Source organism: Pseudorasbora parva, chromosome 18 (genome assembly GCF_024679245.1).
Source record: "Pseudorasbora parva isolate DD20220531a chromosome 18, ASM2467924v1, whole genome shotgun sequence".
In the NCBI taxonomy this organism is placed as follows: Eukaryota; Metazoa; Chordata; class Actinopteri; order Cypriniformes; family Gobionidae; genus Pseudorasbora; species Pseudorasbora parva.
In genome coordinates, this window is record NC_090189.1 from 23,802,967 (window position 1) to 23,830,760 (window position 27,794).

Consider the following 27,794-nt stretch of genomic DNA (forward strand, 5'->3'; position numbering starts at 1 on the left):
GTTGGGGTTGAGAGCATTAAATGCATTAATCATTTTAATGTGTTAATTTTTCCATAATTAATCTCACCAAATGAATACATAAAATCAAAAGCAGAATTGTAATGTATCTATCTATGAAATATACAGCATCACACAATGTCTGCCATCTTCTTCCAGTCTAAAGGAATGACGTATATGTATAATTAACACTGATTGGCCAATGCAGTTGTCAACAAGAAGCTGTCACAATAAGTTTATTTGACATGTTTTGAGTTTGTTTTATCTGTTTCTCTTTTATTAGCTCCTCAGTTGTCTGTCTATTTAAGTCCTGTGTTTTGTCCGGTTCAGTTGTCTGTCGTCGTTGCTATATGCATGGTTGTTCTGTTTCATGTCAAGAGGTTATTACCTGAGTGTTTTGCTTCTTTTATGTTCTTAGAAAATAAAGTGAAGCTGCTGCAAACAGATCCTCTTTCTCCTCGTCTCTGCAAACCAGCCGTAACACCTACCTTTCTTTGACCTTCAGCTATACTGGCTGGAAAAATGTTTTAGTTGTGCTTTTCATGAATAGCATAAATTGAGCGTCTAATTAATTTAAAGACAGAAATCCAGTTGTCTTTGGATAGAATTATTAGATATGTTAGATAAACTATTATTTAACAAAAAACAAAAATATGGAAGTAGTTTGTTTTAAATATCTGTTAAATGCATCAAGCTCAACAGTTGTAAATAATTCTTAAGAAAATTACAAATGACAAACAAATATTTAGCTTTAATAAAATACTTTTTCTTTAATTTTTATGTTGTAAAACTATTGTATATCCAGTTATATCCTGAAGTTTCTAAGCCTAATAATGGTAGTGACGGGGAACGTTGAGTTTGAAGCTCAAAAAAGCACATCCATCCATCATAAACTTACTAATTTCACAAGGTTAAATTTGCTTTTAAACATACGAGGTTAATAAAGTTCTTATGAAGTGAAGCGATGTGTTTGTGAAAGAAAAATATCCATGTTTAAAACTTTTTAAAGTAAAATATCTAGCTCCCGTCAGACCACCTTCCGTAATTTCCTCCATAAAAAAAAAATATTATGGTGACCACCAAAAATAAACTGCGTCCCGGCAAATATTTATTTGATAATTTAATATGACAATTCCTGCCATTCTGCAGTAACAGCACACGATAATAGCAGGCTGCTTTAAAAGGCTCCCATGAGTGTTTGCACAAGAGCATTAAAGGTTTCTATTTACAAGAAGTTTTTAAAGCGACAGATCTGTTGAGCATGTGAATGCAATGACCAATCAGATGTGTTTAATCCATTACACAGCGCTCAAAACAGTGGAGTTATTATTTAGCGTGCCTTCTGCACACTCACAAATCCATTTATTATATAACCAACAAAGTATAAACATGATGTCAATAAGAGATTTATTGCACAGCGTAGACAGCTTATGGATTTTAATGGGAGTTTTCTCAAGTGTAGCTTTGTGTATCTAATCGTGATTATTTTTTCCTGACAGTGATTTATATTTCATGAATAAATAGGATAAGTTATTATTACAAACTGTTTCTTGGCATTTATTTTGGATTTATTGTCAGTACTGGTCTTTCAGTTCACATGGGTAGGTTACTTTGTTGTATGTGTGTGTGTGTGTGGGTGGGTGGGCTGGTAATCTCTACGTTATGGGGACAAAATGTCCCCTTAAAGATGACAATATCCGAAATCCTTGTCCTACTGGGGATATTTTTTGGTCCCCATGAGGAAAACATCTTATAAATCATACAGAAGGAGTTTTTTGAGACAGTAAAAATTCAGAATGTTTCCTGTGATGGGTAGGTTTAGAGGCAGGGGCAGTGTAGGGGGACAGAAAATACAGTTTGTACAGTATAAAAAACATTACGTGTATGAAAAGTCCCCATAAAACATGGAGTGTGTGTGTGTGTGTGTGTGTGTGTGTGTGTGTGTGTGTGTGTGTTCGTCCACCAAAAACCGAGGAACATTTTTGACCCGGTGTTACACTATTTGTTGATTTTTAACTAATACTTGTGTGGTTTCAAAGAAAGTATGACTAACATTGTTTTTAAGGGCCACATATAATTTTAAAGACCATGTGCTACAACACTAGGGCATCACTCCATTCACTAAAAATGGCACTTTTTGTTAGGACATTAAGTTGTGCCTGTAAAGCGCTGAAAAGTTTATATTTTTTTATAGCTCAATCTGTCTCCTCTCTTTTTTCAGGTCGGTTATGAGAACGCAGGCACAGTTGAGTTCCTGGTGGATAAACATGGTAAACATTACTTCATCGAGGTCAACTCCCGTCTGCAGGTGGAGCACACAGTTACTGAGGAGATCACAGAGTGAGTGTCTTTAGTTTCTGTCTGCCTTCACATCAGTAAAACATCCCCGAGTCTCACAACACAAAACTAAGTGTTTTTAAGATTCATCAGCTGACCATCTGACATTTAGAATCTGAGAATGTTTTTTTTGTGTGTGCAAAATAATGACTGTGCTAAATATTCGTTGACATTTATGAAGACATTTTTGTGTGGCCAAATGCAATTAAACTTGCATAACTTTGGGGTGATGTTCAGCAGCCCTATAACACTAATTAACACTCAAAATTTGTATTGTACTCTGGCTGTTAAAATGTCAGTGTGGCAGTAAAAAAAGATAATGAGTGCAAGACATCATCATCTTAGACCCTTTGAAACCTGTAAGATTGTCAGTGGGCTTGTATCTGAAACAAATCCCTCCTCATTTTAGTAAAGAGCTCAGATAGAAGTGTGCCTTCGAGAGAGAAGGGAAGTGCTTTGTTGTTATCTTATTCATCCCAGAGGCAAAAGATGCTAAGAAGGAGAGTGAAAAGTGTTTGTTTAAGTGTGTGTGTGTGTGTGTGTGTGTGTGTGTGTGTGTGTGTGTGTGTGTGTGTGTGTGTGTGTGTGTGTGTGTGTGTGTGTGTGTGTGTGTGTGTGTGTGTGTGTGTGTGTGTGTGTGTGTGTGTGTGTGTGTGTGTGTGGTGGGGGGAGTTGATTCTTCTAACACATTTTGATGCCAAGTTTTTTTTTTTTTTTTTTTTTTTTAAATTGACTGAGCTTATATTGTGCTTAAAAGGAGAAAATTATTATTTAAAACTCAAAGGATTAATTAATGTGTTGGAATTTGAAGTGTGCACACATGCACACTTGGATGAATACTTTTGATCCTGACTTTTCTGGACGATTTCCGTCTTTGCTGCTGGTTTTGACTTTGTGAATTAGTAGAGCGTGCAGACGTACCAGGGCTCCATTCATTATAAATGTCCATCTTGTCGCATGAAATTGAGGCTGTCAGCTTCGCAATTGGCATTGCGTGGCAACCCAGCTGTGAGTGAGAGGCCTTTGAAACGCATATGACTGTAATGAACTTGATTTCCAGCTCTCTAGCCAGCAGTGGGGCTTGTATGCCAAGACCTTCACCAGCAGCCACCTTCTGTTCCTCCATACTGAGTCACTCTACACCCCACCTGCTCTGCTATCTCGCTGGCTTTTTTGCCGGACTGGGATCAAGTCTTCATGCACGCTTCAAATCTGAAGCTTGACCATTAACAGAAAGTCAGAAAAAATCATGACCATTCACATTATCCCAATGCCATATGTTTCAGTCTCACTCTTTTCAGGCTGTTAATACATATGTTTTAGTATGTGTTCTATATATGAAACATTATTTTTAGTTTTATAATCTAAAATAAAATTATATTAGATCTAAAATAAAATATTTTAGACATCATGGGTTCATAAAGATGTTTTGAGCTAAATACAGTGCGTTCTTTCAGCACACTTTTTCCAGATTTTGTTGCGTTACAGCCTTATTCTAAAATGTATTAAATTCTTTATTTTCCTCAAAATTCTACAGACAATACCCCATGATGACAATGTGAAAAGTTTGTGTGAAATCTTTGCAAATGTTTTAAAATTAAGAAACGTAAAAAATCACATAGGTATACACAGCCTTTGCTTTAACACTCAAAATTGAGCGCAGGTCCATCCTGTTTCCACTGATCATCCTTGAGATGTTTCTACATCTTGTTTGGAGTCCACTTGTGGTAAATTCAGTTGATTGGACATGATTTGGAAAGGCACAGACCTGTCTATATAAGGTCCCACAGTATATCACAGCACAAACCAAGCCATGAAGTCCAAGGAATTGTCTGTAGACAAGATTGTATCGAGGTACAGATCTGGGGAAGGGTAAAGAAAAAATTCAGCGTTGAAGGTCCCAATGAGCACATTGCCCTTCATCATCCATAAATGTAAGAATTTTGGAACCACCAGGACTCTTTCTAGAGCTGGTCACTTGGAAAGAGCTGGTACCCAAGAAAGTACAGGATAATGTATGGGTTTAGGCTAGGTTTAGGTGTAGGTTCAAGGTTAGTACCTACTTATTACCCAGTTAGTGTCATTACTACAATAGTAAAAAATAAAGTGCTACCAATAAAATAATCTGTGCGGAAAGGAACTCTATAAAAAGCGATCAATAAAATTGGTCTGAGCTTATTATACACTACTGTTGAAAAGGTTTTTTTAAATTGCAGCTTTAAAAAAAGTCTCATGATTGCTGCCTTTATTTGATCAAAAAGTACAGTAAAACAATAATGTTGCGAAATATTATATTTTTTCTTTTTCTCCACAAATCAGCGCACATACAATTTGAAGCAAACTTTGTGCAGTGCATAATTTTTAATAACAATCCGGTCTGACGCACGTGTGATCTCGCGTTGTTTACTTGTCACATCACACGTGTAGGGGGGAAAAGGGGGGAATCCATTCAGACCCATTTGAATAAATCTGTCATACAACATGACACAGACAAACTTCTTTTTTCCACTATTTAGTGGAAATAGCCCAAACTGTCTGCAGGTTCCTAGAGCACACAGGGCCTGAGTTACACAGTTTCAAAAATGAATTTATGGGGGAAAAAATAAAAAAGCGCCTACTTTTTGGGGGCTTATTACAGCTTAGACAACATATACTTACATGTTTATCACTTTTAGCAGTGTTTTATGTAACTTCAAAGGGTTTCCTGTAAAATGACACCAACTTTTTAAACGTAGACCGCTATATGTGTATATGGGAGGCTTTTCAATTTGAGTAGGCCAAATGGCAAAATGGCAAGGAGTGTAAGAGGTTAATTTTATTACAGCAGCTTTTTTAAATATATATATATATACACCTCCCTCTGTTGCTATAACCTTCCATTAAGATGAAAATTTGCATTATAATATGGCTTGTATTTTGCTTTTAAAGCAGTCTGTATTGCCAGACAGGTTTATTAAAGCATGTGAGTGACAGGAGTGCTTTTTCGGTTGGTTTCCTTTGTGTGAGTAGGCCTTTAAAGCAAGGCAAAAGGGTAGGATTTTTTTTCTTCTTCCAACAAACCATTTCAGACTCCAGTAACAACAGCTTCGTTCCTCCTGACCCTTCCTGCCAATTACTCTCTCTTAATCACTAGTGTGTGAATTGTTGATCCCAAGACAACCATATTCAGCTGTGTATTTGTATTCAGCTGGTCTTCCTCTGTCCCCCAGCCTCAATCTTTGTGTGTCGATGATATGACCTTCATTTGGGCACAGTAATTAAGATCAATTACCCTCTGCCACTCTGTCGTTCCATGCCACTGGCAAGGTAATAAAATATGCCAGCTGCCCATAATTACCCATCATGTTTTCATAATTTGATATCTCCTCCATCTTTCTGTCATTCCTTCAGGTCAGAAAGTCTTAGGACAATAATAAGATGGCTGACCACAGTAAGAGTAGGTGGTAAAATACAGTTCAGTACATTTTCTGTTCTGGCTTGTAGTTTTCTAGTCATTCTCTTAGATAGTTTACAGTCTGTATGCATATTGCACACAAAAATGGCTGATTGGCTTTCTTCATTAGCAATTATCCTGTGACATGAAAGGCAGCAGACAGGGAAAAATTAGTCACACATGAAGAAAATCTGGCACTGGTTCAACATTTATTGTAGTATAATAATATTTGTTATAGTATAATATAGGCAAGGCAAGGCAAATGTATTTGTATAGCACATTTCATACCCAATGGCTTTTCAAAGTGCTTTACATAGAAATTAATTAAAATAGTGGTAAAATATGCATGAGAAAAAAGAATACCATATGTACAAATAAAAAATAAAAAACAAGGATAGTTAAAACAGTTGTAAAGATAATTTAAAATTAATTAATATAAAATAAAATGATCAGATCCACAATAGTGGTCTGAAATAAACAGCCTACATACATGTACCATCTTAATTAGAACATCTCTCCTTCATTTCTTTCTCAAACATGTTCATAACATCCATTTGAATCATTATTCCCTGATTTTTACTCAGGAACCTTCTTGTTAAAATCATTTTCACTCATCATACCCTTCCACAGATTTACCCATAGGCCTACTCAAACTTTATTGTCAAACTTACTATTTCCATCAAACCCATTTTTCACTCATCATATTTAACTCAAATGAACATATAAAATAATAATAACCAAAGATAAGAACTAAAACAATTATAAAAAGAATAAACAGATAAGGTGCAATCAGTCGGGCGTACAGTGGCTCAGAGCTCATTCAGTAAATGCACAGCTGAACAGATGAGTTTTGAGTCTGGATTTGAATGTGACGACTGTTGGAGCACATCTGATCTGTTCAGGAAGCTGGTTCCAACTACAGCTGGCATAATAGCTAAAAGCAGACTCTCCTTGCTTTGAGTGAACTCTTGGTATTTCTAACTGACTTGAGCCTGCTGATCTGAGTGATCTGTTGGGTTTGTATTTAATCAGCATATCTTCAATGTATTGAGGTCCTAGGTCATTGAGTGATTTATAGTAGGTAGTAGGACTTTAAAATCGATCCTAGATGTAACTGGAAGCCAGTGTAAAGACCTGAGGACTGGTGTGATATGGTCATATTTTCTGGTTGTGCTCAGAATCCTGGCAGCAGCGTACTGGATGAGCTGCAGCTGTCTAATGGTCTTTTTGGGAAGGCCGGTGAGATTCAGCTGTAATATACACCTCAGCTAAAGCTAAAGGATTTTGTATTTTTTGCACTAACAATGTGATGTTCTACTTATTAAAGTTCTACTTATATACTTAATTTCATCAAGTTAGTGTTTTATGGATTTTCACATTTATTCCAAAATAATAACTAAAGGCAGTAACAATTTAAACATAAACAATATATATTATTTGTAAACTGATGTTAAGCTTTTCTTTTTAATAGTCAACTTATTTTCAGCATGCATCAAGCTTGTACACAATGGTCACGGATACAGACATAAAGATGTACCTTTAATTTCACCAAGCTGACTGCTAACCAAAAAACCCCCACAGTCATCATGTTTTTCAGGCCATTTCAAGTTTGATTTTGATGTGACATGAAGCAGTAATCTCTAAGTTGTTTATTTGATTTTTAATTAGTCTTCCCATTAATGTCATTGTTGTCTTCATTCAGGCTGATGAGATGAGACACAAATTAAATCAAGTAGCAGGATTTACAAACCAATCATATCCAATCACCGATTATAGTGCAATGGAGACCTTGCCTCCTTTCACATCACGTTACACAGGCCCCATATATTCTCATCCCGCTAAGGCTAAACCCACCACATGCTTTAGGGTGTTTGCTTTAAGTCAGTGAGCTGAGAGGAGGCATGAGATGTGGATTTCTGCCTTAACTTCACCTGATGGTTTTGCTGTTGGACAGTGTTATTTTAGAACAATTAGTGATATTTACACTTTTTATGTCACATATTGTTAGCCTGGGAAAACACAGACAACTGCCGGCAAATTTAGACTTGCTCTTTAAGTAGTCTGACAAAGAGCCCATTCAAGCCCGTTTCTAAACCGTCGAAATCTTGGCACCAATCAGAAACGTTGGGGCGGGCTTTACACGATGACAACAGAGCAGCAACGGTGAAGCAGGGTGCCACCATGTAACATTACTCGTTCGAATCAGCTATCGCATCTGTTTTAAGTAATTTCAACTTTTCCTTTTCGTTAAAAAACACAAGCAAAGAGAACAACAGGCGGCTACCAGATGTGGATTACACCGGCTACTTTGAGGATGATGGGGAGTGTGATCATGTGATGATACCACAAATCAGCTCTGGATCTGGCCTTTCTGTGCTTATTTCCTCTAGATCTGGTAATCATGACTAGACTAGATTTGGTAATCATGTAAAAATGGTAAATAATTGTAAATGAATAACTTGCGTAAAAATGTTCACGTCTGAAATTGTTCTAACACATTTGAAATGACTGAATTTCAATAAAGTTTGTGAGACACAATTTTCATCAATATTATTTTATTTTCTAAATATTGCAAATCGCATTCTAGTCACAATACAAATGCCTTACAATAGGGGGCAAATGCGATCACAGCTTGATGTTTTCTGTTCGACCATCAATCCGAGATGTTTCAGTCGTTCTGAGATACTATTAAGTTCAAATTTTGCAAAAAGTATCAAATTTTGCAAAAATGTTGATGGAGTGACACCAGCTATTATCATATTTCTTTTACAACAACGGCAAAAGTCATCAGAAGCCATTGCAACATCTTCCTCGAAATCACGAACACAGAATTGCTGTCTCAGATGTTTCTCCGTCGCTCTCATAGGTTGCTCTGCATACGTCATCGTCCGTAGGTGACGCCCCTTTGGAAAGGATTTGTCTATGAAGCTTTGCCAGACCATAACTCAGTTACTACTAAGAATGGTCTGTTTTTAACCAAGCTAACATATTGTAATATTTGTGTTTTATTTTTGTAATATTGATTATTTCCTTATCCAGTTTTTTTGAGGAGACGCTTCTCTTCAATTAGATTCAATTCCTGGCATCTACCAGCATAGGCTAGCTGGACCATGCTAACCAGCGAAAGCCTGACCTTTTCCAGACTTTATGATGATACTCTGGTTACACAATACTACTTATCCCATTTCTCTCCGATTATGCTGAAGCCTGCAATTGCATGGCATAGAGTTGATTGAGTGCTTCAGTTCTTCACTCACTCCCTCTTTCTACGCCTCACAGCTGTGCAGTTACGCTGTGACTTTTCATGCTCATTCTGCATTCATGTTTGTTTGCTGTGTGTGTCCTTTGTGTTTGTGTGTGTGTGTGGGTGCGCTGTCTCTGGGTGACCCTGGTAATGGGTTTCTAATTACTTTGGGTTGTTGCTAAATTGCAGCTGCTCATTTGTATTGGTCCATTTTTGCCCAGGAAAGAGATTGGACAAGGGCATTAGGGGGCTTGGAAAGACAGTGTGATGGAGGTGCAGGAGAGAGTGAGGAAAGACATGGCGAGAGAAACAAGATGAATGAGGCGGATGAACCTTTCTCACCTAACAGGGGAACGGGCAGAGACATTAGTGCATTGTTGTAGGGTGTTTTTTGCTAGCTTATTGATTTATTTTTTAATGGACCGGCAACTAATGGTATAGATCATTATGGGACGTACAAGATGCCAAAAGTTTTAAGGGTGAAAGTTAGCTGGAGGGAAGACTTGGTAATTAAAGGTCAAATATGAATTTGAGGTTAATGGCGTAGAAGTAAAGAAACTGATTGAGGTGAAGTTATTTAAGCCGAATGTGGACTACCCACACCATCTCGTTGCTCTCTCCTGGGGGGGGTTTCATTCCTTTGTGGTTTTAGTCTTATGACCTTTTGCTTATAGTGTTGCATCAGATAATGGAACACGCGTGTCACCGTGATTTTAGTTGTTTGGATTTGTTGTGATATTGATGTCTAAAGCTTCTGTCCTTTCTGATTTGGCTCTGAATGGACCATATAAAAAATAACTGTTCCTAGGGGTCCCTTGAGAGCTCTCTGTGTGATTACATAGACTTAATCCGTGCCAGTATCCCTCTCCAGGTCTGTTTGTGTGTGTTTCCTTAGCAGCATGTAACCATAGGCTGATCGGCTCAAGCACTGTGTCAACAGCGGTGTAATAATGCTGTTTAAACACGCTGGTTGGACCCGACACCTGCGCACACTTATGACCAGAGATAAGATGGTAAGGGACAGTGTTCCTTTGAAGCGGCACATGTACTCTTCTGTTATTTCCCTGCAGACAAAACGAAAAAGTGTCTTGGGTTCTGCATTCTGTCTAGTGTTCTGTCCAGCATTCTGTCTAAAGGCTGATTTATACTTCTGCTTTGGACCTACGGCGTATCCTCTACGCCGCAAGTTACACGTTGGTTTTCATTTATACTTCTGCGTTGTTGTCCACGTCAATATGCAATTACACATGCAGACTGCTAGTGGGCAGTGTCAACAGGCATGTTGATGGTAACCCCAGTCTCAAGGCAAAAGCCGAAGAAGTGACTTGTTTACAATGTCATTGCATGCGTTTGATACGCACCTGAAGTATCAGCAGTGATGGCGGCAAATAGCGGCTTTTCTTGCACATGAAGTTGTTGTATGTAATACAATAGTATGCACTGACTAGCGCTTCAATCGATTGCTGTTGCGGAGACTATTCATTCCATTGAGATCACAAAACTAAATGCACCCATTGTCATGTGTCCCTCTTGATATACAATCACTGATTAACATCTTTGGTTTTAATGAGAAAATAAATAAACTATACGCATCAGATCTATGTTTATTTATTCACTAACATGAATCTCTGCACTTCAAAATATTGTGTTATATAGCAGATATAGGATAACTCATAACTGGACACACAAACTCCCACCACAGATTTATTTATTTATTTAATACTCCCCAAAAATGATACCCGAGTAAAGTACAGTTTCCTCAAAATTGTGCTTAAGTACTGTACTCAAGTAAATGTACTCCAATACTGTCTGACTCTGTTTGTTTGTATGTCTGTTTGTCTAATGTTCTGTTTGTCTGTCAAATGTTCTGTGTTTTATCTGTCTGTCTGACTATTGCGACTAATGTTCTGTCTGTGTGTGTTTGTCTGTCTTTCTAATGTTTTGTTTGTTTGTTTGTCTGTGTGTGTGTATAATGTTCTGCTAGTTTGTTTAATGTTCTGTTAGTTTGTTTGTCTGTCTGTTCTGTTTGTTTGTCTGTCTGTTCTGTTTGTTTGTCTGTCTAACGTCCTGTCTGTCTGTCTGTTCTGTTTGTTTGTCTGTCTATTCTGTTTGTTTGTTTGTCTGTCTAATGTTCTGTTTGTTTTGTCTTTCTGTCTTTATATTCTGTGTGTCTGTCTGTCTGTTCTGTTTATTGTTTGTTGGTTTGTCTGTCTGTGTTTTCTGTTTATTGTTTGCTGGTGTGTCTGTGTTTTCTGTTTATTGTTTGCTGGTGTGTCTGTCTGTGTTTTCCTTTTATTGTTTGTTGGTGTGTCTGTCTGTGTTTTCTGTTTATTGTTTGTTGGTGTGTCTGTCTGTGTTTTCTGTTTATTGTTTGTTGGTGTGTCTGTCTGTGTTTTCTGTTTATTGTTTGCTGGTGTGTCTGTCTGTGTTTTCTGTTTATTGTTTGCTGGTGTGTCTGTCTGTGTTTTCTGTTTATTGTTTGTTGGTGTGTCTGTCTGTGTTTTCTGTTTATTGTTTGTTGGTGTGTCTGTCTGTGTTTTCTGTTTATTGTTTGTTGGTGTGTCTGTCTGTGTTTTCTGTTTATTGTTTGTTGGTGTGTCTGTCTGTGTTTTCTGTTTATTGTTTGTTGGTGTGTCTGTCTGTGTTTTCTGTTTATTGTTTGCTGGTGTGTCTGTCTGTGTTTTCTGTTTATTGTTTGTTGGTGTGTCTGTCTGTGTTTTCTGTTTATTGTTTGTTGGTGTGTCTGTCTGTGTTTTCTGTTTATTGTTTGTTGGTGTGTCTGTCTGTGTTTTCTGTTTATTGTTTGTTGGTGTGTCTGTCTGTGTTTTCTGTTTATTGTTTGTTGGTGTGTCTGTCTGTGTTTTCTGTTTATTGTTTGCTGGTGTGTCTGTCTGTGTTTTCTGTTTATTGTTTGTTGGTGTGTCTGTCTGTGTTTTCTGTTTATTGTTTGTTGGTGTGTCTGTCTGTGTTTTCTGTTTATTGTTTGTTGGTGTGTCTGTCTGTGTTTTCTGTTTATTGTTTGCTGGTGTGTCTGTCTGTGTTTTCTGTTTATTGTTTGTTGGTGTGTCTGTCTGTGTTTTCTGTTTATTGTTTGTTGGTGTGTCTGTCTGTGTTTTCTGTTTATTGTTTGTTGGTGTGTCTGTCTGTGTTTTCTGTTTATTGTTTGTTGGTGTGTCTGTCTGTGTTTTCTGTTTATTGTTTGCTGGTGTGTCTGTCTGTGTTTTCTGTTTATTGTTTGCTGGTGTGTCTGTCTGTGTTTTCTGTTTATTGTTTGTTGGTGTGTCTGTCTGTGTTTTCTGTTTATTGTTTGTTGGTGTGTCTGTCTGTGTTTTCTGTTTATTGTTTGTTGGTGTGTCTGTCTGTGTTTTCTGTTTATTGTTTGCTGGTGTGTCTGTCTGTGTTTTCTGTTTATTGTTTGTTGGTGTGTCTGTCTGTGTTTTCTGTTTATTGTTTGTTGGTGTGTCTGTCTGTGTTTTCTGTTTATTGTTTGTTGGTGTGTCTGTCTGTGTTTTCTGTTTATTGTTTGTTGGTGTGTCTGTCTGTGTTTTCTGTTTATTGTTTGTTGGTGTGTCTGTCTGTGTTTTCTGTTTATTGTTTGTTGGTGTGTCTGTCTTATGTTCTGTTTATTTGTTTGTCTGTCTGTCTGTCTTTCTGTCTAGACTGTCTGTCAAGAAGTCTAATTATTTTAATTAAACATTTCAATAATCTGTTCACTTAATGTTATATTAAAAGAAATAAAACATGGTGTATATGTAGACAAACAAAGTTAACAATGGGTCAATAAAAATAAAGAGGATATATTGATGAGGGTATATTGCTACACCTTCTGACACTTTAAAGTTTTCTTGGCTTTGATACACAATTGTCATCATATATTGGGTTCTTTAAACTCTGGTATGATCCTGTTCAGCAACACTGGCAGATATTAAACATTGTGGGAGAACACACACGCAGTCAATCACAAAACAACACCGTGTCACTCAGGGGCTCAGTCTGTGTTGTATGACTGACTGGAACTACTCCACTCCCACATAATTTCTGCATATGCTGCTGCCTGGCTTTGGCAATTAAAATGGAATAGAGAATCAGACTGAATATATTAACATGGCTCCCCCACCTCATCACTGAGCAGCTCCCATCACCATTCTCTTGCTGTGTGCTGCATTCGGTTCTCTCCTGCTGTCCTCCTTTTTTGCTCTGTTCTCTTGTTTCCTCTGTCTAATGCTCCCAGTCTTCATTGTTTGTGCCTCTCTTCGGCACTCGCTCACTCTTGACTGTCTGACTGTAGGCTGCTGAAATGCTCTACTGTCTGGTGATTTAAAGGGTACGCAATGGCAGTTTGCAGGGTAGTAATTATTTAGTAGTGTTTTTTGCTTGTAAATGTAAGGTTTTATCTTTTTAGAAGTTATTGAAGAGTGCTGTAATTTATTCACTGTGTGTGTGTGTGTGTGTGTGTGTGGATAGACAGACACACAGACATGGCAGTCAATAGCTGTTTCCATCCACCTATTTTTATGCGCATTTTGGGATATTGGATCAAAAAATGCTGAATGCAAATGGCAAGATGCTCATAAATTCTAAAAATGCACATACAAAATGTATGCGCATGTTTGAGTAAGGTACATTTTGTATTTGATATGAAAACATGCACATAAACTATGATGGAAATGCATTTATCGTATAAGCCGCCCCAACATAACTGCATAACTAGCGGTAAAACCTTGTTTGCAAATCATCTAAATTCCTGTTTTGGTCATTCAGAAGTCTGTTGTCAAAGATGCTCAGTATATTTTCCTCCTAGAATGGTCTTGCATGATTGCATTCCCAAACAGCAGCTTCTGCGTCTGAAAGCAAGACAAAAAGTTTATTGAGATGCACAAGTTTCTCTGAGACACAAATAATTAATTATATATGAAAATTATTATATATGGTGGCTTCTCCTATGCTTCATAGTGATTTTTTTCCCCTTTTTTTTCGTAAGTTTATCAGAAAGTGGCGATTACGTTCTCTTAGACTCACTGGATGTAAACGGTGCTTTATTTACAAATGTTTTATACTATATTGCAATTTTGTGCATGTTCCATTCGCAACTGTGGATGGAAACATAGCTACATTATACATAGATAATATTTGCCATCAACCATCAACTGTTTGGTTACCCACATTCTTCAAAATATCTTCTGAGGAAATTGATACCGGGCTTGGATTGCTATGGGAGCAATATAGATGCACATAATCAGGAGAGGCTTGAGTGAGAAAGGTAAGGGAGCGTGGAAGTGAACATTGTGCCCTTGAGACTGGGTCAGCGTTGCCTTATAGCTGTGATTTTATGAGTACATTGAATTCCAGAATCTGTTTTCACTGCTGCAGATTACTCTTCCTGTCCAGTACTGGAAAGCCAAACCACTAAATAGATTATTCCACACTAATCCTACTCTTGAGACAACACTGTGAATGGACAACTTTAATTAGCTTAGACCTTAGTTATCTATCTGCTTAAAATCACTGTGACATAAATTGATTTTTTTTAAATATTGCAGTTTATGATTAATTATTTATCTGTACACATAATTGTTTTAAGTCATGTGCTCTCATAATATTTAATAAAAACATTACAATTCTTTGCAAATGACGTGCATCGACGATCCACACAATTAGCAAAAGGCAATGGTCCAATCAATTCCCAATGAACAAAATCAAGTCCAGCCCAACATTTTGATTTCACTCAATAGAGAAGAAAAGTTAGCAATTTCTGTTTCATTCCAACTTTAAATCTTTCCGTTTGACTGTTCAATCACTGATTCTTTCAAATCATTCATTGAATCCACTCGAGTATTACGGTTGACGTTTGATTTGCTTAAGTGTGTGTATGCATGTGTATCTTCAAAAGAAAGTTTTCTATTATGTCCTGACAGAACAAAGAGATTCATTTTTACAAATAAACATATTTTATAAAGTTTCAAAGCTGTTTATGTTTGTCAGAAACATCAGATAAATCCCATTCTGCATTCTCAATTCATTCTAATTTAAATTCAGTTCTAGATTTCTCAGTGTTTATAATAAATATTTGATATGACAGTTCTATTATTTATGTATCAGATTGTGTTGACACACATTGTGTGATAGCCAAATAAGGGAAAAACACAATTTGTGAGTAAATGGAGGTTATCAATGCATACATGAATACTTTCTAAAATAAATTTTAAATACAAATAAACTTAGAATTTTTTCTCAGTAGTCAGTTTTAAATTTGTTTGGTGGATTTTTGAACGATTAACTAACATTAAAAGCTGTTCTTAGTAACGTTATATTAGCACTAAAACGTTTAATGTTGTAACCGTTTTAGCTTATCCGTTCAGTAATTGCAGGGACATTTTTGGTGTGTTGATCAGGGTTCATGGATTCAACTTGCAACCTTACAGTTTGCCACTCAGACTTCCAATGTGTCATCTGATAAATGTAATTTTAACTGATCTGCTGGAGTATTTACACAAAGGAAATAATAGGGATAATCCATTAGGGTGATTTTTGATTTTCAGTTTCTGGTTTCATTTTGTAATTATTTCAGCTTGCCGCTTTTATGACCAGAGTTCATATGAGAGATGTTATCATTAGACGTAGTGTCATAAAGACATATGCGTGCAATATTCAGAGCCTGTTTGTACCATTGTTAAAAAATTAATGAGGCCTAGCCAGATAATGTTGAGAGCTGTGCAAACATATTGCCTTTGCCACCATGTGTGTATATTGCCGTAGTGTCATCAAAAGCATGCTGAGCGATTTATATATGTTGCCCTTCGAGAAATCCTACATTTTCAAAATGCCTCTGTGCCAGAGTTAAAAAAGGCAGACACTTTGTAGCATAAATTATTGATGCACAGCATTAAAGCAAATACTCGCTCTTCTTTTATTGGGTAAAAATATTTTGTGACCCACTGGGTGCTTTCACAGTCTCGCTCTCGCTCTGGCGCACACACACAAGCGCACAAGCACTTTGTAATTTGATTATTCATTCATCATAAAGAGGATGAATCGTGAAGTTTTAGCCTGGAAGCAGTTTGAATGCCTTTTATTCCTTCTGATATGGTGAAACAAGCATTAGTAATTAGGAATAAATACATGTCAACATTGATTCCTAAGAAAAGGCTGCGGGTTCGTAACGCTGACAAGTTTCCATTCGCTATACATGCATCTTTTCCCCCATTAGTCAACCCTGGTTCAATCCTTCTCTTTGCGCCTATAAGAATAAAAGGGACCTGATATATGAGGATGAGGAATTGTAGGACATGAGGAATGAGTTCAGTGAATCTAGGGTGAGTAAATATATCACTGTGATTTATATGGCTCTTAATAAATCCAACTTTACACCGGGGAAAGCACTTATCCAATAAGATGGCAGATTCAGCCAAATGTAGCCAATCAGTCCTAGAAAAGCCTGGTTCATTCAATTGAGCTGAGGGAGTGATTTAATTGTGAAGCTATTGAGGCCGGAGTGGATCAGGCGCTAGCTGTTAGCCTTGAATCTAGAAGGCATTTCCTGTTTGCATGTTGTTGAGTGACTCCCTTGTTTCCTTCTACAATCCACTCATCCCACTCCTTGTCAAGTGAGTGCAGTGTTGTGAAGCGGATTGCTAGTTGTCAAGCCTGTCTAGTAGAAGTTATTGGAGCAAGCAGGCATCTTGCGTGTTCTCGCCTCACCGGTGTGAATATTGCCTCAGTGTTGCACCTGCTGGAATGCCAAGCAAATAAGAATGGTTTGACTTAATCTGTTGTGATTCCAGATCGCTGAACTGGTCGGGCATGATAGCGTGCACTTTTCTGGAGTGATAAAGTATTGGTGTTGGATGTGATCTTTGTGGCTTGGTTCCTGTGGCAGGGTGTGTTTTTGTCGTTTAGCAAATCCAATATAACCGCTGTCTCTGTTTCTCTGTCTCCCTCCCTCTCATCCAGTGTGGATCTGGTACACGCTCAGTTGAGAGTGTGTGAAGGTCGCAGTCTGCACGAGCTGGGCCTGAAACAGGACAAGATACGGATCAATGGTTATGCCATCCAGTGCCGTGTGACCACAGAGGACCCAGCACGTGGCTTCCAGCCTGACACAGGAAGACTGGAGGTAGGTTAACATCCTTAGTTCAACAGCTGGGCATTTGCACATCTCCCCTCAGCAATGTTTTCAGATAGATCAAATTAGGGATTTATTTATTTAAAACTTAATATAAAGCATATCTGGCATTATGTGACCCTGGACCACAAAACTGGTCATAAGTCGCACGTATATATTTAGGCAATAGCCAAACAATACATTGTATGGGTCAAAATTATTGCATAATTCTTTTATGCCAACAACCATTAGGATATTAAGTAAAGATCATGTTCCATGAAGGTATTTAGTACATTTCCTACTGTAAATATATTAAAAAAATTATTAGTAGTAGTAAAATGCATTGCTAATGACTTAATTTAAAGGGGTACTTCAGCGCTGGGAAGATGAACCTATATTTAAACTGGCTCATCAATGTAGTAGAAATGTGAAATTATTTTTGAATTTAGTGCTTTCTAGACTAAGAAAAGACAGAAAATGTATGTTTGTCTCATGGGGATGAAAGACTACAATTCCCAGAAGTCTTCGCTGCCCTGTGAGGCCATTCCCAAAGCCACCAACTTGATTACTGTGACTGAGTTGGAGAAGACACTACAATTAAAAACTGAACGTGTCTGTTCAATATAATGAGTGAGTCACCGCGCGAGTGTCACAGCACTGAGCACTAACTGCAGGAGTGATATAAATGAGCTGATGAGCTCTTGTGATGAGAGCTGAGGTAATCGCGACTACACTTGCGGCATACACACAACGCAAGTTCAGTCTGGCGCGTTTCAGTTCATGCCTTTGCAAGCTTAACTTTCATAAAAATTAATTTGAGAAGTTAAAAGACTTGCATTGCTCACCATAGAGCCGTTTAAATGAGTGCCTGTAGCTGCCAGCTGAGCTGTGAGTGTGATCCTCCATCCCCCATGCGTGGGTTCAAAACTTGCGGAAATGGCTCCCTCTGCTGGCTGTAGTCTTTTGCCTACTCTTGTCTCGGGGGAAGCACAATCATTTGAATATACTCAAGGGTTTCTACTGATACAAAGCCATGTATGCTAATCGCTGAAGTAACCCTTTAAATCTGATTGTCTCAATATTTAGATTTTTTCACCCTCAAATAGTTATATTTCTGCCAGATATTATTATATGCTAACAAACCAATGGAGTTTATTTATTCAGCTTTCAGATGATGTATAAATCTCAATAAATAAATAAAATTACCCTTTTGGCTGGTTTTGTGGTCCAGGGTCACACATTAGGGGTGTAACTGTACACAAAACTGACGGTTTGGTCACGGTTCTGTATGGTTTTGTACAGCGGGAGAAGAATTCCTTTTTTTTATTAAACTGTGGTTAGTGAACAAATTGTGCCTTTAAATGAATTCAATTATAATTAAAATTTTCCTAAGAATAAAAAAAAGATGCTATTTATTTATTTAGATGTAATAATCAACACTCATAACAATATAAATTTAAGAATTAGAATTAGACCCCATTGACATGCATAATACGAGCAACAGAGTTAAAAATCTTCATTTGTGTTCTACGGAAGAAACAAAACACGCGTTCATCTTGGATGACCTGGGGGTAAGCAGATAAACATCAAATTTTCATTTTTGGGTGAACTATCCCTTTAAAATATATAAATTTACACAGTGGCTGTCATTTTCATGACAGAATTATTTAAACATACATTAAACAAATTAAAGAGGAAGGGATGACCGCGTGGAAGGGTTCACTCACACTCCACATTGCTGCTTGAACTGAGACATCTATACACTCCATATTAAAGAACGGACAGAATTTAATGGACAAAATAGACAGAATTTGAAAGATGACACTGTTTCTTATCGAATGTAACAAAACGCTTAGCTCATTGTGATTATTGGTGGTTAATAGTGGACAGGCTACGATGCTGTATTCATAGTGTAGACATACTGCAAATTCGTGGGACGAATACGTGTACCGTTACAGAAGAAAAAGAAAGAAAAATTTGTTTTGTGAGAAAAGGTAAAGTGAGGTCAACCTCAACAATGGGCAAAGTTTGGACTAGGGCAGGAGGGGGCGGTGCGCGTTCAGTATCATGATGCGTACCGTGGGTGTGGAGACTGTGTCATTGTGGCAGAACACAAATTTTATGTATTTGATGTGGGCACATTTTATGATTCAGTAAGGATTCTCTCAAGCGGCCAATTTTGGGGTTGCTATGTGCTCTTGATGAGCACTTTTGCTGATTGGTAAAGTACACACCCCTAGGGTTTCATTTTCAAATATTAGACATTGCTGAAAGCTTCGGTGTAAAATGAACACTGACCACCACAAACACCAATACACACATACATTACCACTCTGCAGCTGGGTTTTGCTGAAGTGTGTACATGTGTGGTGATATCACGGATGTATGAAATTGTCTGAGAGTTTGCTGATGGGAACTTTTCCCTTTGAGGCTGTATGAAAATGGTTTGCTTGTGGATGAATAATTAGACAAATATTGATATCAGCTTTCTGTGCCCAGTCACTGTTGAGCTGCTAGCCTTGCACCTGTCCAAACATCTCACAGGAACATCTTGTGCTGTCGATTCGTGGATGCGAGTCTGAGCAGTTACCTGGTTTTGAGCTGCAGGGTTTCTGAGGGTCTCTGATCAAGATTTTTGCTGGCTGACAAACCTCATGCTATAATCATCCAGTTATAGCCCACTAGCTCATTGGTTAGACATCCCCGTACATGCATCCTTGGATGCACCGTGCCTGGGTGAAATCTTTGTTCTTCTATCCAGCCACAGGGTCTGGGCTGTATCAAAAGAGAGCTGGATCACTCTGATAAGCATGTTCTTCCATTACCTTTAGAAAAGTGTTTGGCTCTCAGCTTCAAAGACTGACGTGGACATCCTGTGATGTTGGAAGAATGTTTCCATTTAGGAGGGATGAGGATCCATACAGATGGAGAGATGAAGGGAGAGGTGCGGGAGATACCAAGAATGTGGGCGAAGTTTAAAAGTTATTGTCTGTCTATATACTAGAGCTAAAAAGAGAAAGAGAGCAAGAATTCCCTTAACGGAATGTAAGAGAGAGAATAGGAGGGGGGAAAAGAGATGTTGAGAAATTGAGTGAGCTACCCGGATCCAGGAGACAAGATCTTTAACATTAGCTTAGATGTAGTGGTGCATTAGGAGTATGCATTGACCAGTAAATAGGCTGGGAGTCTAGATGGATGGTTGGGAAAGAGGATAAACCAGGGTCTAAAATGAACACTTACTATACAAGATAAAAAGCGGCTTTGATTTTTAAATTACACCAATACAGTTGGTTTTGCTAGCATTCTAAAAATATGCAAAATTTTGTATATTGCAATATTTTAAATTGCTTTTAAAGAGTTTTCTAAAGGGCATGTCATTAGTCCATACATTTCGCAGTTTTACATGAAAATGTCAAGGATTTTTTAATAATAAATAGGTAAACATTGCTGTTAATTATAAATGAATATAAATGCATATAAGGATTTCAGATTTTCTTTTCATTTATTGAAAACATGCCTTGATTATTTTATCTAGGGTTTTACTCTGTTGGAGTTCTTACTGTTTTTTTAACTACTTGACAATAGCAAATACATATATTTTGGTATTTTTATATTGAATATTGTAAAATTGCTTGAATATAGTGAGATACATTACTCCTTAAAAGTTTGAGGTTAGTAAGATTATAGAAAACATTTAATGTTTTCAGCAAGGACAATATATTTGAGCAAAATTGACAAATTATTTCTTCAGCAAGTCAGCACATTAAAATGAGAACAAGAATAAATGACATTGAAATATATTAAAATAGAAGTATACATTGTAAAAATATTTATCTCTGTTTTTCATCAACTTTATATTTATACACACTATATTGACAAAAATACAAAATACACCCCTCCAAATAATTGAATTCAGGTGTTCCAATCACTTCTATGGCCACAGGTGTATACAATCAAGCACCTAGTCATGCAGACGCTTCTACAAACATTTATGAAAGAATGGGTCGCTCTCAGGAGCTCAGTGAATTCAAGCATAATGCCATGATAGGTTTCCACTTGTGCATTCCCATTTATGAAATTTCCTCACTACTAAATATTCCATGTTAAACTATTATTAATTGTTATTATAACAAATGTGGAGGCAATTGGGGAAAACAGCAACTTAGCCACTAAGTGGTAGGCCACGTAAAAACGTTAAAAAAAGTGTATATGCAGTGGTGTAAAGCACGTCGCCACGAATCATGCTTCTCTGTCTGACAATCTGATGGACAAGTATGGGTTTGTTGGTTTCTAGGAGAACAGTACTTGCCTGACTGCATTGTGCCAAGTATAAAGTTTGGTGGAGGGAGGATTATGGTGTGTGGTTGTTTTTCAGGGGTTGGGCTTGGCCCCATTGTTCCAGTAAAAGGAACTCATAATGCTTCAGCATTTTGGACAATTTCATACAATACAATACAATACAATACAATACAATACAATACAATACAATACAATACAATACAATACAATACAATACAATACAATACAATACAATACAATACAATACAATACAATACAATACAATACAATACAATACAATATTTATTTATAAAGCACATTTAAAAACAACCAAGGCTGACCAAAGTGCTGTACATAGCATAGAATAAAATGCAGAGCAGTACAGGACAAAGAAACAACTGAAAAAATCAAACAAAAATAAAAAATAAGCAGTAATCGTATCAGAGTCAATGAGCATCAAAAGCAAGAGAAAACAAAAAAGTCTTTAAAGAAGATTTAAAGAAGGAAACTGAAGGAGCTAGTCTGATATAGAGTCGCAGACTGTTGCAAAGTTTTGGGCCTGCAGTCGCAAAAGCACGGTCACCTCGTTTTTTTAAGCCTGGATCTAGGCACATTGGCCCTCATTTATCAAAAGTGCGTACACCAAATTTCCAGCGTACACCTTGCGTACACCCAAACCAACGGTGACTTTGAGATTTATCAATATGGACGTTGGCGTACGGCACGCTCAAATCCTACGCCAGCTCAGGAGGTGGTGTACGCACGTTTGAGTTAGTGGAAAATGTGCAGAAAAACAATTCCTAACACCACAAAACGCACAAACAAAAACCACAACAACAACATTCAGTGTTTATTTTTGTGCAACATGAACGTCAATGTTTAATTTGTGTGACTTTACCAAAGCGTTTGATTTGTAGGCATATGTATTCCTCCAGTCGCGAGCATGTGCGCTTTATCTGACGTTTCAGGCCCGCCTGGCCCGGCAGCTGCGCACGGACTGGGACTAAAATAATTCAGACTGACAAAATAATAAAAATGACCTTCTTTTAAATAAAAATAAAATCAATAAAAACGACATTCTTCTTCTAAATAACAAGATTCATTAAGAATAATAATGTGTATACATTTTTACATTTATTTTCATTTATGCTGTTCCACCCAGGGCTAATTGGCGTATGTGGTAAAAGTACAAATTGTTGGTAAATGTTTCTTGTGGCCTGGGATAGTGACAAAAGAAAAGAATCAGACATGGAGTAAGGTGCTGCTATGAAGGAATAATCAGCCACACGTTAGATCTTCTCCTATTTCAGTATGTCAACACAAGCTCTCCTGTGTTTGTGTGCAGTGGTGACTGATGTGAAAATAAGGCTGCAGGTAAAGAGAAAAGTGTCGCTCTCTTGATTCCTCTGTCTGCTTAGAAGTTTCTCCTCACTTCCTGACATGCCTGATGTCGTGCTTCTGAGGCACAAGAGGGCGGGCGGTGCGCAGGTCAGCCGAGCTCTTGTTTTGCAAGGGAAAATGAGTGCATAATGGGTAAAGTGAAGTGCCAGGATGAGAGCGTGCAGGGAACAGGCACTGAGGGCTCTTCTGCGCTTTTGTTTCTGTGGGATAAAAAAAAAAATATGGCTGTTGTCTGAAGGGTGCTCTCTGTAATCAAATGAGAGCGAAGGAAAGGAGAAAGTAGAAGCATTTGGCATAGCATGGTGTATCAGAGGAAAGATGCTCTGCATACAAGCAATTAAAATCTCATATTCGCTGTAATTCTTCAGATATGAGGCTCGGATGATTTATACGTATAGTTTCAGATGTAAACTGTTATAGGGTCTGTGCTTTGAATGCAGACTTTATTGAAGCATAGCTATGAAAAGATTACAAGCCTTTTTGATGGTGGTGGTACTCATTCAATCCTCATGTTGCATGTGTTTGTGAGCAAGAGTTGGTTCATTAACGCTTCGGCTCTTGCTGGCGCACTGAGAGAACATAATGCTGATGAGGAGAATCGAGTGATTTGCATTATCATCATAATAAACATAATTATGTTGTTGAATGTGCTGATGGTAAATACTGCTGTGGTTGAAATGGGAGTCCATAATTCATGAGTCGAAGAACAGCGCCACTCCTTCATTTGATTTCTCGTTTGATAAATGGAAATTGTGTGCAGAAATAAACTGCTCAGAAAAATTAAGGGAACACTTAAGTCACACATTGGGATTCAAGTTCATCCCAGCAACTCATAATGCAAGTCAGTAGTATATGGCCCCCACGTGCCTGTATGCACTCACAACAATGTCTGGGTATGCTCCTGATGAGATGGTGGATGGTGTCCCTGGGGATCTCCTCCCAGAACTGGATCAGGGCATCATTGAGTTCCTGGACAGTCTGTGGTGCAACTTGGCGGCTTCGGATGTTGTGATTACATAATGTCCTAGAGGTTCTTAATTGGATTTAGGTCTGGGAAACATCAGGGCTAGTCAATGAGATCAATTCCTTCATCATCTAAAAACCGCCTACACACACTAGCCAGATGAGGCAGGTCAGTATCATGCACCAGGAGGAACCCAGGGCCCACTGTGCCAGGATAAGCTCTGACAATGGAGGATGTCATTCCAGTACCTAACAGCAGTGAGGGAACCATTCGCTAGCACCTGGAGATCTGTGTGACCTTCCAAAGATATTCCTCCTCAGACCGTTGCTGACCCACTACCAAACTGGTGGATGATGTTGCACACAGCATAACATTATCCACGGCATCTCCAGACTCTTTCACATGTCACGTGCTCAGTGTGAACCTGCTCTCATCCTTGAAGAGAATGTGGCACCAATGGTGAACTGATGAAGAATTCTGATGTTCTTGGGCAAATGCCAATCGAGCTTCATGGTGCTGAGCTGTTAACACAGGTTCCACTACAAGAGGATGTTGGGCCCTCCTGCCACCCTCGTGAAATCTGTTTCTGTGTTCGGTCAGAAACATGCACATCAATAGCCTGCTGGAGGTCATTTTGTAGGGCTCTGACAGTGCTCCTCCGATTCCTCTTTGCATAAAGAGGTCTTCCTGTCCAGTATTCCTCTTTGCATAAAGGAGAAGATTCCGGTCTTGCTGCTGGGTTGTTGCCTAGTCCAGACTGAAATGCATGCATGAGCTGTCTTAACTGAAAGTAAAGTGCACAGACATATTTAAAAAATATATCAGTTCCAATGATTTGTCTCAAGAGGCACATTTTAAGGCATGTTCTTAAAAGACATTTAAGTGCCCTAATTGAACTAAGGCCTAATCTAAGCCCTGTCGGTGAAACCAGTTCTTGGTAATCAGGATTAAGTGCTCCATAAGGCCAAAATTATGTTAACTTCTCTGGTGTCACAATTGTGAGTGTTACCTGAGTATTAGGGTTAATAATAATATGGTGACAGGATTGCAAACAGCTAAATATTATGTTTTTGATTGATAAAATAGGCCTGCGTACAAGACCTGGCAGATTTTGATCTGTCCCACGCCAAGAAGTGAAATCGCGCCAGAATCTTTGATACAGTGTGAGGAGGATCCAGACATGTAATGTTTAAAAGTAGCTACTTTTTTTATATAGGCATTTTTTTGTTGGTTAAGAGTTCATCTTGATGATTAAATGTTCATCTTGCATCACAAGATCTCGCAAAAGGTTAAACAACAAAAAATGGATTTGTGCCTCAAATGCTTTAATACATATACACTCTTCATGTAAACAAATTTTTTGCTTTTTATTTTCTCTCTAAATGTCTTCACATTGACCATAGGTTAATATGATAGCCCTCTTGCCAAGTTAAAATATTTCTTGCTTGCAAAAGTCCACCAGCTGCCCTCTGGCCATTATTCTCAGAGCTTCCAATTAAAGAAAACAAATGGAGGATGAAATGCCATGCTGAAAAATTTCTGGGAAAGATTCATGCCTCCTAGGTAGGTGTAAAGCATATGTTGATTTGTGTGACATCGCCTCACTGGCTCCGTGGGCATCTCTGGAGCAGATCTCCATGTCCACAAGCCTTTCATCTTTCATCCTGCCTGCCAATAATACACACAGAGCTCCCTGAGAAAGAGCCATCTCGCGTCTTCCTTTATTAGAGAGGGAATGAGAAAATATTGTTTTCTACTCCAGATGGCTGGCGCAAGACTTGTCTCCTCTCGTTTACGTGACATGCTCCTCTTTTGTAGATTGTAACTGATGACGGTGCATTTGCTTGCTGCCCTTCACCCAAGGTATAAATCCGAAACCATACCAACGCTAGCTTTCCCTCGCCACAGCTTTGTAGGAGTCTGCTGCTGTCTTATTCAGAGAAGCAAACTCCCTCCGTTCCCACTCAATTTGAAACAATTCTGCTCCTTCAAGAGTCACATTGCCAAGCTGTCATTTCCAGACACGTGAGCATGGATATGCCTGGGGACTGGGTGTTACTGCGTTTGCATTGGTATTCTGGAAACAGCAGGCGTCACAGGCCATTTACAAACATTATTGGAGAGTCCCCCAAGAACGACAGCTCATGGAGTGGAGTGTAGACACATCTGAAGACGTGCTTTTTGTCAGTATATGATATTCGAAAAATATGCTAAACACATTGTTGCCACAGGCTGTTGTTCTTGAAGAAGTCCAATATGGATGACTAGAAGGGATAGGCGATATAGCCTCAGAATCATCATATTTCTAGAATATTTGCAATAATTATATTTATGACGATATAAAAAAAGTTATTATAACTAAAGTAATTTATGCATATCATGGTCTGTCTGAATATTCGATTCCGATTGGCTGGAAGGTGTGTAATAAAATTATATAATGCACAGGTAGTACCAAGTCAGTTCTATATTAACGCACTGTTTTCTTTAAAGCAAGCGCGCGCACACACAGACACACGTACACGTCACTTGCATACAAAAAGCGGATAATGTGCTGTACATTCAGGAGCATGGAAACTTATCAATGCCACCTACTACTTTTAGCAATAAAATGGCTAAGCTACTGTATCACTGCATTATATTTCTCAGCAACGATGGGGTTACATCTCTTTTTTTAGTTATAAATCCACATCTTGATTGTTAAGAGAGACATTGTACAGATGCAGTCACTCTCTCTCTCTCGCTCTCGCTTTCTTTTGAGAATTCAAATAATGTAATTGTACGCATTACCTTTAGGGATGCACCGAAATGAAATTCTTGGCCAAAGGCCAAAGGCCGAATACCGAACGCAGTGTTTCACATTTTTTCCATTTATTTGGCAATTTTTTTACCATTACAATAATTAAATAGTAAAAATTTGCTTTTTACTATTTTGTGTTGCTTTTCAGAGAAATAAATCAAATAACAAAAATACAATTTCAAAATATTTATTTAACACTGAACATATTTTTAACATTCCAGCAGATATTATACAAAATAAGCACAACATAACTTAAAATAAATAATTAGTAAAATAAAAAATATATTTTTAATTGGCCGTCTTTGAAGCCCCCCTTCTTGAATAGCCTATGTTAGGCCTATAACTGACTGCTGAAAGAATGTAACTCTGTATGTCTACAACAACAAATGTGCATTGAATAGTGCAAAAAATGTGGATGAACCCACAACAAATAAATAACTGTCCTAGACATAAGCCTACTTAGCCTACTTCTTCAGGGAAAGTGGCAGGTTCTTCTTTATGAAAAGTAGCTTCTCTGCTTTCTCACATGAAAGTCGGTTCCTCTTCTCATCGATGACATGAGATGCAGCACTAAACAGTGCTTCCACACAGCTGACATGTTTGCTGCATAAAGCGCGCGCCCCTCACTCTACGTGGGTTACTATTTGATCGCGTCATTAAAAACGTCATTGTTCGGCAAAAATTATTCGGCCTTTTTACTTATACCGAATGTGCTTTTTTTTGGCTATTTTCGGCCGAATAATTTCGGTTGCCGAACATTCGGTGCATCCCTAATTACCTTCTCTGTATCTGATTCAAAGCGGACAGAATGATGGATATAATGAGCCGCAACTGACGAAAATAACCGCCAATTTTACTCTCACAGTCAAATATTACGCTATCATGGCTATCAAAATCCAGTGTTCTGTATTTTGCGTACGTGAGTTTTTGTTGTAGATGGCTATTGCTGCGCGTTTAGCTAGAATGCCATACAAAACCAACCCATTGTGCCACTGAATCTGCATTAACGACAACAGCTGGGGCAACAGCCTTAGTCCTAATGGGTTGTTATCATGGCTATCAAAATCCAGTGTTCGGTATTTTGCATATGTGAGTTTTTGTTGTAGGTGGCTATTGTAGATGGCTATAAAAAATAAATAAATAAAATAATAATAATAATAATTTTGTGTACTGTGCTAATTAATTGAGACTTCTTACAGCTCTTAAAGGTTGTTGGCCTTGTTTGTTTCGTTGCTTCTATTG

General features: G+C 37.9%; 1 protein-coding gene across 1 annotated transcript in view; it reads left to right on the forward strand.

Moving 5' to 3' along the window:
• pcxa (pyruvate carboxylase a) overlaps positions 1-27,794 on the forward strand; it is a 166,510-nt gene that overhangs the window by 36,868 nt on the left and 101,848 nt on the right. Inside the window, exons 8-9 of the mRNA XM_067423622.1 lie at positions 2,219-2,337; positions 16,962-17,124. Coding sequence (XP_067279723.1) covers positions 2,219-2,337; positions 16,962-17,124 — 282 coding nt within the window. The remainder of the gene's footprint in view (positions 1-2,218; positions 2,338-16,961; positions 17,125-27,794) is intronic.